The sequence below is a fragment of the Rana temporaria genome, chromosome 1 (assembly GCF_905171775.1).
Source record: "Rana temporaria chromosome 1, aRanTem1.1, whole genome shotgun sequence".
Lineage (NCBI taxonomy): Eukaryota > Metazoa > Chordata > Amphibia > Anura > Ranidae > Rana > Rana temporaria.
This window is the reverse complement of record NC_053489.1, coordinates 310,252,512-310,265,273: the sequence shown is the minus strand read 5'-3', so window position 1 is coordinate 310,265,273 and position 12,762 is coordinate 310,252,512. Positions and strand designations below refer to the sequence as shown.

The 12,762-nt window shown below is 44.3% G+C and overlaps 1 protein-coding gene across 1 annotated transcript; it reads left to right on the top strand.

Annotated features, from left to right (window-relative positions):
* The first annotated feature begins 1,131 nt into the window (after positions 1-1,131).
* Positions 1,132-3,794, top strand: GEMIN7 (gem nuclear organelle associated protein 7). Its single transcript, XM_040358657.1, has 2 exons — positions 1,132-1,368; positions 3,366-3,794. The coding sequence occupies exons 1-2, from the start codon at positions 1,351-1,353 to the stop codon at positions 3,717-3,719; spliced, it is 372 nt and encodes a 123-aa protein (XP_040214591.1). The 5' UTR covers positions 1,132-1,350; the 3' UTR covers positions 3,720-3,794.
* The last annotated feature ends 8,968 nt before the right edge of the window (positions 3,795-12,762 follow it).

The following is a 12,762-nucleotide window of genomic DNA, read 5'->3' as shown; positions in this document are numbered from 1 at the left end:
CATTCACAGCTCACCTCTGCCCCCCCTATTCACAGCTCACCTCTGCACCCCCATTCACAGCTCACCTCTGCACCCCTATTCACAGCTCACCTCTGCACCCCCCCCCATTCACAGCTCACCTCTGCACCCCCATTCACAGCTCACCTCTGCACACCCCCCCCCCATTGACAGATCACCTCTGCACCCTCATTCACAGCTCACCTCTGCACTCCCATTCACAGCTCACCTCTGCACCCCCCCCCCCATTCACAGCTCACCTCTGCACCCCCATTCACAGCTCACCTCTGCACACCCCCCCATTCACAGCTCACCTCTGCACCCTCATTCACAGCTTACCTCTGCACCCCCATTCACAGCTCACCTCTGCACTCCCATTCACAGCTCACCTCTGCCCCCCCCTATTCACAGCTCACCTCTGCACCCCCATTCACAGCTCACCTCTGCACCCCTATTCACAGCTCACCTCTGCACCCCCCCTTTCATCCACAGCTCACCTCTATGCCACCATCCAAAATTTGCCTCTGCGCCCCTATCTATAATTCTCCTCTGCAACCCCATCCACAGCTTACCTCTGCACTCCCCCGCTATCCATAGCGTGAGGTTAAAAGTATTAGCAGATTTAGAACTACTAACAAATTGAAACCAAACTGCGGCTCACACTCAGGTACAGCAAACAGTATTTTTTCCTTTGTGATAAAGGTTTTGTATTAATAAATAAATAAACTGATGATTGAAAGCAACCCTGTTAGTGTTTAAATGGTTTGTTTCATCCATGTAAACTGATCCACTCTGCTGGAGAACTGAAATAGCTGTGCTTTTGAAAAACAAGACTTATTGGCTGGTTCACTAGTAAATTAAAATAGAAAAACAAAAGCCTAAAAAAGAAAACGAATGCAGCCATCACATCTTAGAATTGGTAAGCTGCAATATAATGTTTGTTTTGGAGTTTAATGTTGCTTTAAGAGACACTATGTCAAAAGGGTTAAAGTGAGCACACAGGAGATTGTTGATTTTTATTTATTTATATTTATGAATGAACGTCACATGTACTGAACTGAGAGGCTTAAAACACATGTATCAAATCAACGTTAGAGTAATGCTTTGCTCACAGGAGTGAGGCTTGAAACACGTGACACTGATCTGAGAGTGAGGCTTGGATCTAATGATCTAACAGGGAAGCTTAGGACGCATGACACTCAGAGTGAGGCTTGGGCAATATGAAACTGATCTGAGAATGAGGCTTGGACCACATAACACTGTCTGAGAGTGAGGCTTGAGCCACATGTCACTGATCTGAGACTTGGAACGTTAGGGAGAGAAATACAAGCTCGGAATAAGACCGGAGCAGATATGAGCACCCTAAATGAGGTATGTTCAAGATTGAGCATGTGCAGTAGGGACATTACAATCTGACCATGCTATCAAATTTAGATTTACCAAAACTATGTAATATAAGGACCTAACCAATCTATCAATCTCAATCAATTTTGTATCCAATCAGGCCTTTCCATTACATAGTTGTTGGCAGATCTAAAGGAGATTGTACAATCAGATTGTAAGGTGTATGACCAGCTTATAGTGATTGTCGGGGGATTTTTTTTGTCCTACTTGCCTGCTCAGTGCAATGGTTTGCACTGAGGATTTTTACCTTGCTGCAGAGAATGCATTAGAGTAAGGAACCACCTGCTTTTAGAACTACTTGAAGCACCCACACTAGGCAGAGACTGTCCTCCCCTATTCCTATATAATACACATACACAGCCACTTTTGCTACAGAAGCCATACTTAACTTCTCCTTGCCCACGCTATAGCCGAAAGATGGCTACAGCGTGGGCTCACATTGCCATCAGGGCGTCTATGGATGTCCTCCTATGATTGCGCTGCCCGCGTGCCCCTTGTGGGATGCACTGCCAGGGATCTGTGATTGCTGTATCCTTAGGACACAGGTGATCACAGATTATCACAGTGGCTCTTTACCATGTGACCAGCTGTGTCCATTCACAGCTGATCACGTTGTAAACAGGATTTGTGGGTTATTGGCAATCCTCCCCTCGTTCTGACAGCGTGTCTGGAGAGGAGAGCCGATAACAGGCAAATCCACACAGGGGACATCTACACTGATAATCGGGGCACTGATCAACAGTGTCATGATGATCAGTGCAGCCTGTCCTTGGCCATCAGTGCAGCCTATCCATGGCCATCAGTGCAGCCTATCCATGGCCATCAACGTAGCCTCATCGGCACACATTAGAACATGAAGGAGACAAATTCCTTAGGCTGCATTCACACCTAGGCGTACAAAATCTCAGCGTTTTGTCCCGCGAATTGCGGCGACAAATTGCGGCGTTTTGTACCGCGATTTGCCACGACAAAACGCCGCGATTGTGAATGCAGCCTTCACCCCCTCTATGGAGATGGTTCACATCTCCTATGCCGAGCGCCGCCTGAAAAAAAGGTCCGGGACTTGTTTTCAGGTGGCAGGCTTGCGGCGTTCGGCGTGGAGATGTGAACCATCTTCATAGAGGGCAATGTGTTTTCATCCCTCCAGCATCTCGGGGCTGCTGCGGCGTCACACTACAGGCGACAAAAAGCCTAGGTGTGAATGGGAGCTTATTTAGAAAATGTTATAACAGAAATCAAGAATTTTTTTTTTTTTTCTTTCATGTTCCCTGTTTTTTTTTTTTTTGTTTAGACGAGAGGGCGTCTGTGATAGGCAGAACACAGTGTTTGCTGGGAAACCGAGTGTTCCGCCTATCACGGAACAGCACAAGGAGGAGCGCAAGTTTTTAACATTGCACGGACTCGGGTACACAGATCGGATTCTGCAATGGGCACGGTGAGGTGGCATGGCAATGGACTCTGACACGCTGACTCGAGTATAGGCCGAGGGGGGTCCTTTTCAGCCCAAAAAAAAGGCTGAAAAACTCGGCTTATACTCGAGTATATACAGTAATTTATTGTCGTCCATTATTGGCACCTTTTTAGCGCAAGAAAAACGTATCCCTTTAAATTCTATGTATATCTTCACACTGGTCTGTTGTGCGTCCGTTGTGGTGTTAAAAATTCTGTTTGCTGCATTTTTGGTCGGCTAAAAAAAAAAACGCACCTCCCCATTGAAATGCACGATCGGGGCCACTCTGTGCAAAACTAACAGCACAGTGGAGGTAATATGACATGTTTGTTATTTAAAAAAAATAAAAAATGAACCTTTAGTACCACTTTGAGTCCATGATGCAGTGCACGATTACTAGGCCTCAACACTGTCGCATGATGGAGAGAACTATGGGCTTGTCATATTTTCATATCATATATATTTTTTTTTTTCTTCTTGAGTATACTAAATTTTTATTTTTCCCTTTTCCTAGAATCCTCCTCTCCTTCCCCAGGTTCCGGTAATCCGCTTGCCTCGGCCACCATCTCCTTCAGGTCGTGGGTTTGATCCTTCTTCACCGCGAGCCCTGGCATACAGTGCTCCTGATTCATATCAGAAAACTCGATCCACTCTTCGAGAGCGTTTCCTCCGCAGCCTCCTTGCTTCCTCAGGGCTCCCTGTGACCTTCACAATGTATCAACGTGTCACAGTCTGTGCTGAGAAGTTTAATGCCTGTGACATGGAAGCGTATAACTTCCAGGTGTCTAACCTGAAAACACCCCTAGGGGTGCAAGGTGAGGCCTTGATACGTGGGCCGGACATTATTTCCTATTCATTCCACATTTAAGAGACAGATGGATACTATCAATGTTGTTTTTTTCCATTGACACCATGGATTTATTAAAGGTTTTCACAAAATATACTGCAGATTGTTAGAACTCAGATTTGTTAGATCTGATGACAAGGGAATGTATGCCAATGTGTAAATAGGCTGCCAGGAATTAGTTGCCATCACTGAAGAAAACGGCTCTGGTGGTATAAGCGAATTAGTATAGCATATTGGCTCACAGTCCTAGCTTGCTTCTCATATATGTGTATTTGGGAGGGGAGTGAAATAATTTCATTAAATTTCACGTATGCATACATGTACATATAAAAACAAACAAAAAAAAAGGTTAACTTTTAAAGGAATTTCCAATAAACACATTATTGAGAAAACATGCAAATTTTGAAATTCAGAAAGTGATCTGCCATTAATTAACCAGTTCCCACACAGCCTATAGTCAAATGACAGCTGGGCAGGACATTGACTGCTCCGAGTGGATGTTATATGATGGCCTCCCAGAACGTTCCTCGCACGGTCAACACTGCAGCACGATTTGTCACCCGATGACTGATCAGTGTACCGGCACCATGTGATCTATGTAACCAATCACAGCAGGTTACATGATAATTATACTAAACGGATGGCTTTTATTCATGCCAGCTATTGTGTTGATCTCTGTGATTGGTCACAGTGATCACATGGTACAGGTAGGGCCAATCATAGCCCATCTGTATCATGTGATTGATGGCCAATCACAGCTAACCTAGTAGATTTCATTGAGCAAAAATGGTTGCTTGTAACCGTGAAATTTACTGGTATAAGCCTTCATAATGTGTCCAAAATATTACAACTTCAAAAAAACTTGCCATGCCTCTTGCTAAATACCTTGGACTGCCAAATTTCCAAAAGGGGATCATTTGTACTGTCCTGGTGTTTTCGGGCCTCAAGAAATGATAAGCCGTTGGTACATCAGGATTAATCGATTTTCAGATACATACAGGCCCGGACTGGCCATAGGGCACACCGGGCATATGTCAATTTTGTGTGCCTGATTTAGCAGCTGCTTGAGCCGGCCCTGCTCACCCGCTGCCGGCCTCTCCGTGGCCGGCTCCGCGGGAAGAGCCGCATCCATGTCCTTCTGGCCGGGGTCCCGATCCGTTATCAAAAGGCTGCGTCATCTGGGCTGCATCGGGGCCGCTCAGCTGGCCTCACCACGGCCAGCTCCGCGGCCGTCTGACTGACTATTCAGCTCAGGGGGGGGGGGGGGGGGGGCGGAAGTGAAGAGGTCAGGTGACCATGAAGGGGGAGAAGCTGCCTGGAGGAGTCCCCTTCTGCCTGATGTCGGAAATGTGCATCTGGAGCGCTGTGAGTAGAATGAGGAAAACTATGCACTGGAATGGGGGGAACTTTGTGGGAGGAGAGTTTTGCCTTGGAGGGGAGTTTAATGTGGAGCTCTGACTGTACTGGAATCTGGGGGGGGAGAGGAGAGCACCCACCTCACTCTCTGCACCCACCCCACCCATCTCACCCTCTGCACCCACCCATCTCACCCTCTGCACCCATCCCACCCACCTCACTCTCTGCACCCACCCCACCCATCTCACCCTCTGCACTCTGCACCCACCCCACCCATCTCACCCTCTGCACCCATCCCACCCACCTCACTCTCTGCACCCATCCCACCCACCTCACCCTCTGCACCCATCCCACCCACCTCACCCTCTGCACCCACCTTACCATCTGCACCCACCGCACCCGCCCCACCCTCTGCACCCTGCACCCACCTCACCCTCTGCACCCTGCACCCACCCCACCCTCTGCACCCACCTCACCCTCTGCACCCACCTCAACCTCTCTGCACCCTACACCCACCTCACCCTCTGCACCCATCTCACCCACTTTTGATTAAATAACAAACATGTCATGCTTCCCTGATTTGTATTAAAAAAAAAAATGGGCTGCTCAGCCTAAAATGCCCGGGCCTATTTTTTGTCCCAGTCCGGGCCTGGATACATACCATGGTTTATGGACTCTATAACTTTTCTACAGACTAAATAATAAATACTGATTTCTGGTTTTCTTCACCGAAGAAATGGAGCAGAATACAGTCTAGCCTACTTTTTATAAAGAGAGATTTTTTATTTGCAAAATGTTATAACCGAAATGAAGAAAAATACGTTTTTTTTTTTTTTTTAGCAAAAAAAAACAAAAAACCCCAGTGGTGATTAAATACACCCAAAAGAAAGCTCTATTTGTGTGTGTGTGTGTGTGGGGGGGGGGGATTGGCCTCTGCAGGAAGGGGGTGAAAGTGCCTGGTATTGAAGAGGTTAAAAATGTCTATTCTAGGTTACATTCTTTGTTATACTATTTGCTCCTGGGATGATCCTAGGGTAGTTTTTATTTTCTGGTGCTTTAAGGCAGCATAGTGCAACCGCCAACAGTTTGCGCAGTGCTTTACATCAGGGACCAGTTACTAGAGAAATCCTCTGCAAATGTTTTTTCATGTACTTGGCCAAATTCTTGTGACCCGTCCACCAAGTTTAGCCTCTCCTGATGCCTCCCTAAGGCTGCATTCACACCTAGGCGTAGGCAATAGCAGCGTTTTCCGGCGTTTTTTTTCGGCGTTTTTTTCGCGCGTATTCATGCTAATATGCGCGTTTGCATACAGCGTTGTCCGACGTTTTTGTACTTAGACGTTTTTTTTTTAGCCAATAGGAAAAACTATCATCTTTTCATCACTTGTTGCTATGTTGGTAGATTTTTTTAATCTTCTGCATGGGCGACAAGTTCTATTGACAAAACGCCCGTAGCAAACGCTTGTTGTCGCGCAATACGCGCGTATCTGGCGTTTTACATTGATTTCAATGGAAAACCAAAAACGCTCAAATACGCGCATATCGCGCGTATTGCGCGACAAAAAAGGGTCCGGAACTTCTTTTGACTACAGGCGATGCGCGTCAGGCGCATCAGCGTGCAGATGTGAACCATGCCCATAGCCTTACATGTATTTTGGTCCCTCTGGCGTTTGTGCGCGTCGCGCTACAGGCGACAAAACGCCAAGGTGTGAATGGGCTCTTAGGGTCAGAGAAGCCCTGTTCTGGTAGTCTTGGCTTATCAGCTGTATCACTCCTTGCTACCATTAATCTTACTCTATTCCATGACTGTTATGAGGATGGGGGGGTTGCTTGCAGGTTTGATGTTTTTTTCTTTAATATTAACCCTCATTAGGGCCCTTAAAGGGGTTGTAAACCCTCATGTTTACTCGTGTCTGACAGTAACCAGCCCTTCCGTTTTACTCGCCGGAGCCCTTCCTTCGTTCCCTCGGCGGAGACACGCTTTTCCTCTCTGACCACGGTTCTTGGCTCTTGATTGGATAGATTGATAGCAGCACAGCCATTGGCTCCCGCTGCTGTCAATCAAATCCAATGACACTGGTATCGGGACAGAGTCCGGCATTCCATGTCTATAGATCAGTGGTCTCAAAGTACCGGCCCGCGGACCAGTTATAAATGGCCCTCAGGCCATTTTTTTTTTTTGAGCTGGTGCCATCTGGTGGTGAGCCGTTGGTATTACAAGTTATTACCACCAGATGTGTAAGCTGGCGCCATCTGGTGGTGAGCCGTTGGTATTACAAGTTAAGCATTACAAGTTAAACAGCAATTCTAATGTCATTTTACACTATTTTCACTGCCATATTCTTCCCTCTAATTAGAACCCCCAAACATTATATATATTTTTTATCCTAACACCCTAGAGAATAAAATAGCGATCGTTGCAATACTTTCTGTTACGCCGTATTTGCGCAGCGGTCTTACAAGCGCACTTTTTTGGGAAAAAATTACACTTTTTTTAATTAAAAAATAAGACAACAGTAAAGTTATCCCCATTTTTTTTTAATATTATGAAAGATAATGTTACGCCGAGTAAATTCATACCCAACATGTCACGCTTCAAAATTGCGTCCGCTTGTGGAATGCCGACAAACTTTTTTACCCTTTAAAATCTTCATAGGCGACGTTTAAAAAAATCTACATGTTGCATGTTTTAAGTTACAGAGGAGCTAGAATTATTGCTCTCACTCTACCAATCGCGGCGATACCTCACATGTGTGGTTTGAACACCGTTTACATATGCGGGCGCTGCTCACGTATGTGTTCGCTTCTGCACGCAAGCTCGTCGGGACGGGGTGCGTTTTCTGGCTCCTAACTTTTTTAGCTGGCTTCTAGATTCCAAGCAAATTTGTCAAACCCTGACTTACACCAGTGCTGGTGGTAATAATGCGCTCGCTGACACCAGTGCTGGGGGGTTAATAATGTGTTCGCTGACACCAGTACTGTTGTTTTTGAAGTTTGAAAGTTTGCATGCGGCCCCCCATGGCATATGAAAACTTGTCTTGTGGCCCTCAGGTAATTTGAGTTTGAGACCCCTGCTATAGATGCTAATTTTGGACTTGCCCGCAAGGTAACCTCCTTGAGAGAGCACTTCTCCTAGGGGGTTTAACAATGCAAGGAGGAGCCACGAGAGCTGCTGGGGGACCCCAGATGATGATGTTTCGGGCCACACTGTGCAAAATGAGCTGCACAGTGGAGGTAAGTATGACATGTTTGTAATTTAAAAAATAAATAAAAACAAGGTTTTACAACCATTTTAAAGAAGCAATCCAGTGGAAGGATGAGATTAAAGAGAGGGAACCTATACCTGATATGGAGGAAGTCAGTGAGATTGTCATGGACAAATAGAGTATGATTAAAAAAAAAACAGCCTTACCATAACAACAGATTGCAAAATGTAAGAAAGACAAATCTCTTCTTTCTACACCACTGTTGGTAGATGCTGCAATCATGGGGTTGGAATGTCCCGTCACCCTGCCAAAGAAGGACCTGCAACCTTTCAGGACCTACTTAATAAAAAGTTTCAAGCAATACATCCAGCTTCTCCCCAGCAGCAGTATAAGGAACGGGGGTGCACTGTGATGTAAGGGAGAGTGGGGGACTCAACTTCTGATGGTGGGGTGGCCCTTGACATCTAGTATATGGGGAGGGGATGCGCTAGACATCTAATCTTACAGATACAACCGGCCCTTTTGAGGACAATCATAATGCTGATGCGACCCACAATGAAATTGAGTTTGACACCCCTGGTCTAGTGTGTACTTGTCTCAATTAGGAGCACTAAGTGTCATTTCTGTTTGTTGCTTTGCTCCTCTGCTATTAGCATGAATCACTTCTGACAAGTTTTCCTGACACCAAAATAAAAAAGGTGACAGGGGAGGAAGCTCCAACTAAATTACGGCGTCAGCTCTGTTACTGTGTGAAGGGGCATGTCTCCTCCCTCCAATCAGATATCACAGCTCCCCTCACTGAGCTCTGCTGTGTGTAATTCAGCTCTATGCCCCCTTTTATTCTGAACTTTCAGACAGCTTTATAAATTCAGCACTTTGAACAGTTGAAGAGAAGGTTATAGATAAACACATAAAACTTGCTGTATGTAGGAGGATCTGTTTCACCACCTGAGGCCAGTCACTCCACTGGGTACATTTAAGGGTTTACAACCACTTTAAAGAGGAACTGCAGTCTGCTCACATAATTTGTAATAAAAACATCTTTGCCATTCTGAAGCTTCCCTCCAACCACCTTGCATATTATTTTATATATACTGTGATTTTGTACTTGCCAAATATGCTGCAGAAATCTCCCTCCACCAAGTCTGGCTGCAGCCATTTTAACTGTGGGCAGCTGAAGCTGCTGCCTGTTCACTTCCTGGATTTACACAGAGGCACACCTCCAGCTCTCATTGGTCCTTTTTTTTTTTTAGCTCTAACCCCCCCCCCTCCCTTCCTGGCAAACTCTCACAAGTGTTAGAGAGAGAGATGTGCATGATGTCATAAGAGAAAAAAAAATCAGTTGCGCTAAACCATAAGTGAGTAAAAAACAGGTGAGTAAAAAAATAAATTGATATAAATAATGTCCATAAAGTCCAATGGGCAAAAAATTGTAGTGTAAGTTCACATCACGTGAGTGAAATATTGAATGAAAAAATATTAAATTCCATACACAACGTGACTAGCAAACATAGATCCTCCACCAGTGAAATGGATAAATATTTGATTATGCGCTTACCAGATGGGCAAGCAAACGAGGCTTGCAGCTGGAACCCCCAGCTAGGGTCTTTATCAGGAACTGCCACTGACACTCTAGATGGTGATCCTCCAAATGTGTGGATAAGATGAAAATCCAAGGTACATGAAAAAAATCTCATATAGTGATGTACCACAAATAAAAATCAAATTATAGTAGTACACCAAGGAAAAGGACATTTAAAAGCAAAATCGAAGGATGAGGTAAGTGAAGGAGGACTGCACTAAGGTAAAGGAAGCTATTTAGGTGGGAAAAAAAATCCTTTACAACCCCTTTAAGGCTACAGTCTGGTTCCTGCCCTTGACATAAGGCCCCCAGCGGCCTGTGTATATTCTTTTTGTTTTGTATAATGGTATTTATGCAAAGCCGACCTAAGTCCCAAAATTTCGGCATGAAAGCCTTTTCTGTCACTGGTTCTCTACGGTAGCACCATTGGCCACGCACCCCCTTGAGGCATTAAAGGTATGGATAGACGATTTATTTAATTTTTTTTCAGATTGAATGGCTATTGGATCCATATAGCTAAAGTTTGACAGAATAAGGCTGCTGCAAGGGCAATGGAGACTTGTGCCGAGTTTTCGATATAATATATACGGTACTTATCTATTGATTCCTTGTTTACTGTACATCAAAGTAACATGATTATGGGTTATATGCTATGTAATTTTGGATACAAGGGGGATATGGAACAGCTCTAGGGGACATTTTATATATTCTCAGTTCTGTACAATGCAAAATAAAAAGCACAGAGAATAAAAAGGATGGCTTTGGAATGTTTTTGAGGTATAAATATTGCTAGCTTGGTAAGTGGTGTTTGCAGAGGCTGCTATGACTGTGGTCATATATTGGTTAACATTACTCAAATGATGGCCAACTCTGATGCCGCATACACATGGTCGTTTTTTGTGATGAAAAAAAACAACAACGATGTTTTTCAAACTTCATTTTAAAAAAAACGACGTTGCCTACACACCATTGTTTTTTCAAAATGCTCTAGCAAAGCGCGGTTACGTTCAGCACGTACGACGGCACTCTGTTCCATTTAAGCTCGCTTCATAACTTGCTTCTGAGCATGCGCGGGTTTAAAAACTTCGTTTTAGCTACACAAGGTGATTTTTTATGACAAAAACAACGTTTTGAAAAACGACAAAAAAATTGAAGCATGCTCAAAATTTTTTTTGGTCATTTTTCAGAAGACATAAAACAACGTTTCCCCCACACACGGGCATTTTAAATGACGTTTTTAAAAATGTCTTTTTTTTCATCACAAAAAGTGATGGTGTGTACGCGGCATTAACCTTGTATGAAGACCTTGAGTTTTTTCTTTAATTGGCAAGTGGCATATCCTATCCTCCACTCCATGATGACAAAAGACCTCTCCAAGCAACTTCATAAAAATGATTGCAGAGCATAAATAACGGAATGGATACGAGAACATTTCCTAGTCATAAAATATCCCAGTTTAATCCAAATATTAAGAAATGAGAAGCATAAGATATCTGTAAGTGTAGCAAAAAGGAAAGGTCTTCTTACAAAAGTGCAGTGTTAATTTCGTAGACTAAAATACGACAAACAATTCAGGATGACTAAAAATACGACTGAGGCTGGGTTCACACTGTGCCACCGCAGGGCACAACAAGGGGTCCTGTGCGTCCCTGTTCACCGATTTGGGTCAGAATTTTCGGCTAAATTCGGACCTGAAAGTAAGCCAAAGACGCACAGGATCCTTCTGCTGTGCGCTCTGCGGCCACTCTGCAGATGTGTGAATGTGCTCCATTGAGAGCCAGTCACACACTCTTCCTCACAACCCATATCAAATTTGCAATAGTGTGAACCCAGCTTAAAACTAAAATGGCATTATGGCAAAACTAAAAGCAGCTACAGCATTGGGAGCATGTTACATGTCCCACCCTAAAAACGTCTGGAACGTGTAACATGTTCCCAAAGGTGAACTTCTCCTTTAAACTTACCATGCTTAGGCAAATTACAAATAAAAAAAAAAAAAAGAATAGGTTTGTGTTTATTTACAAAGCACTACTTGTAGTTGTGTATTTCAGTGGATCCATTTTCTTCTTCCTCACTAATCCATTTGTGATTTATCTCCCGGTGTTTTTTTTTTTTTTTTTTACAGTTTGCTGAGCAACATTTCCAAGCATGGAATTTATTTGTTGACTTTTTTGACCCTGAAGAGCCTGCATATTAAGTTTTCTTAGTTGGTGACAAGCAGAGGTAAACTTTAAACCAGGGGTGTCCAACCTGCAGCCCAAAAACGAGAGCCAACACTAAATTGTAAACGTACCTAAAAATGTAAATTTTTGGGGTCATTCTTTGCAAAAATGCATTTACACTTACTAAACACATGACTGAATTTTTTTTATTTTCAGTGACAGGGTCTCTTTACTGAAGTTTTATCTTCTCGAAAAAAAAAATCTCCCACTCTTCACAATCGCACCTTTTTCGTGTCATCAGTTTTCAGCAGCACCCTTATTTGTGAGCCACTATTTTAAGACGCCTTTCACGCTGAGGCGCTATAATGCCAAAAATAGCGCCTGCAAAGCACCGCTGGTGTCTCTCCAATGTGAAAGCCCCGAGGGCTTTCACACTGGAGCAGTGCGCTAGCAGGACGGTAAAAAGGTCCTGCTAGCAGCATCTTTGGAGCGGTGTGTATACCGCTCCTGCCCATTGAAATGAGTGAGCAGCACAGCTATACTGCTGGCAAAGCGATGCTGCAGCAGCGGCAAATTTCGGGTGGTTTTAACCCTTTTCCAGACGCTAGCAGGGGTTAAAAGTGGCCAAGTAGCGATGCAAAATTGATGGTAAAGTGCCACTAAAAATAGCGCCACTTTACCACCGACGCACCCATCGCCCCAGTGTGAGGATGAAGCACATGAAAATCAAAATTAGACCCAAGACGAGCACCTTGAGAA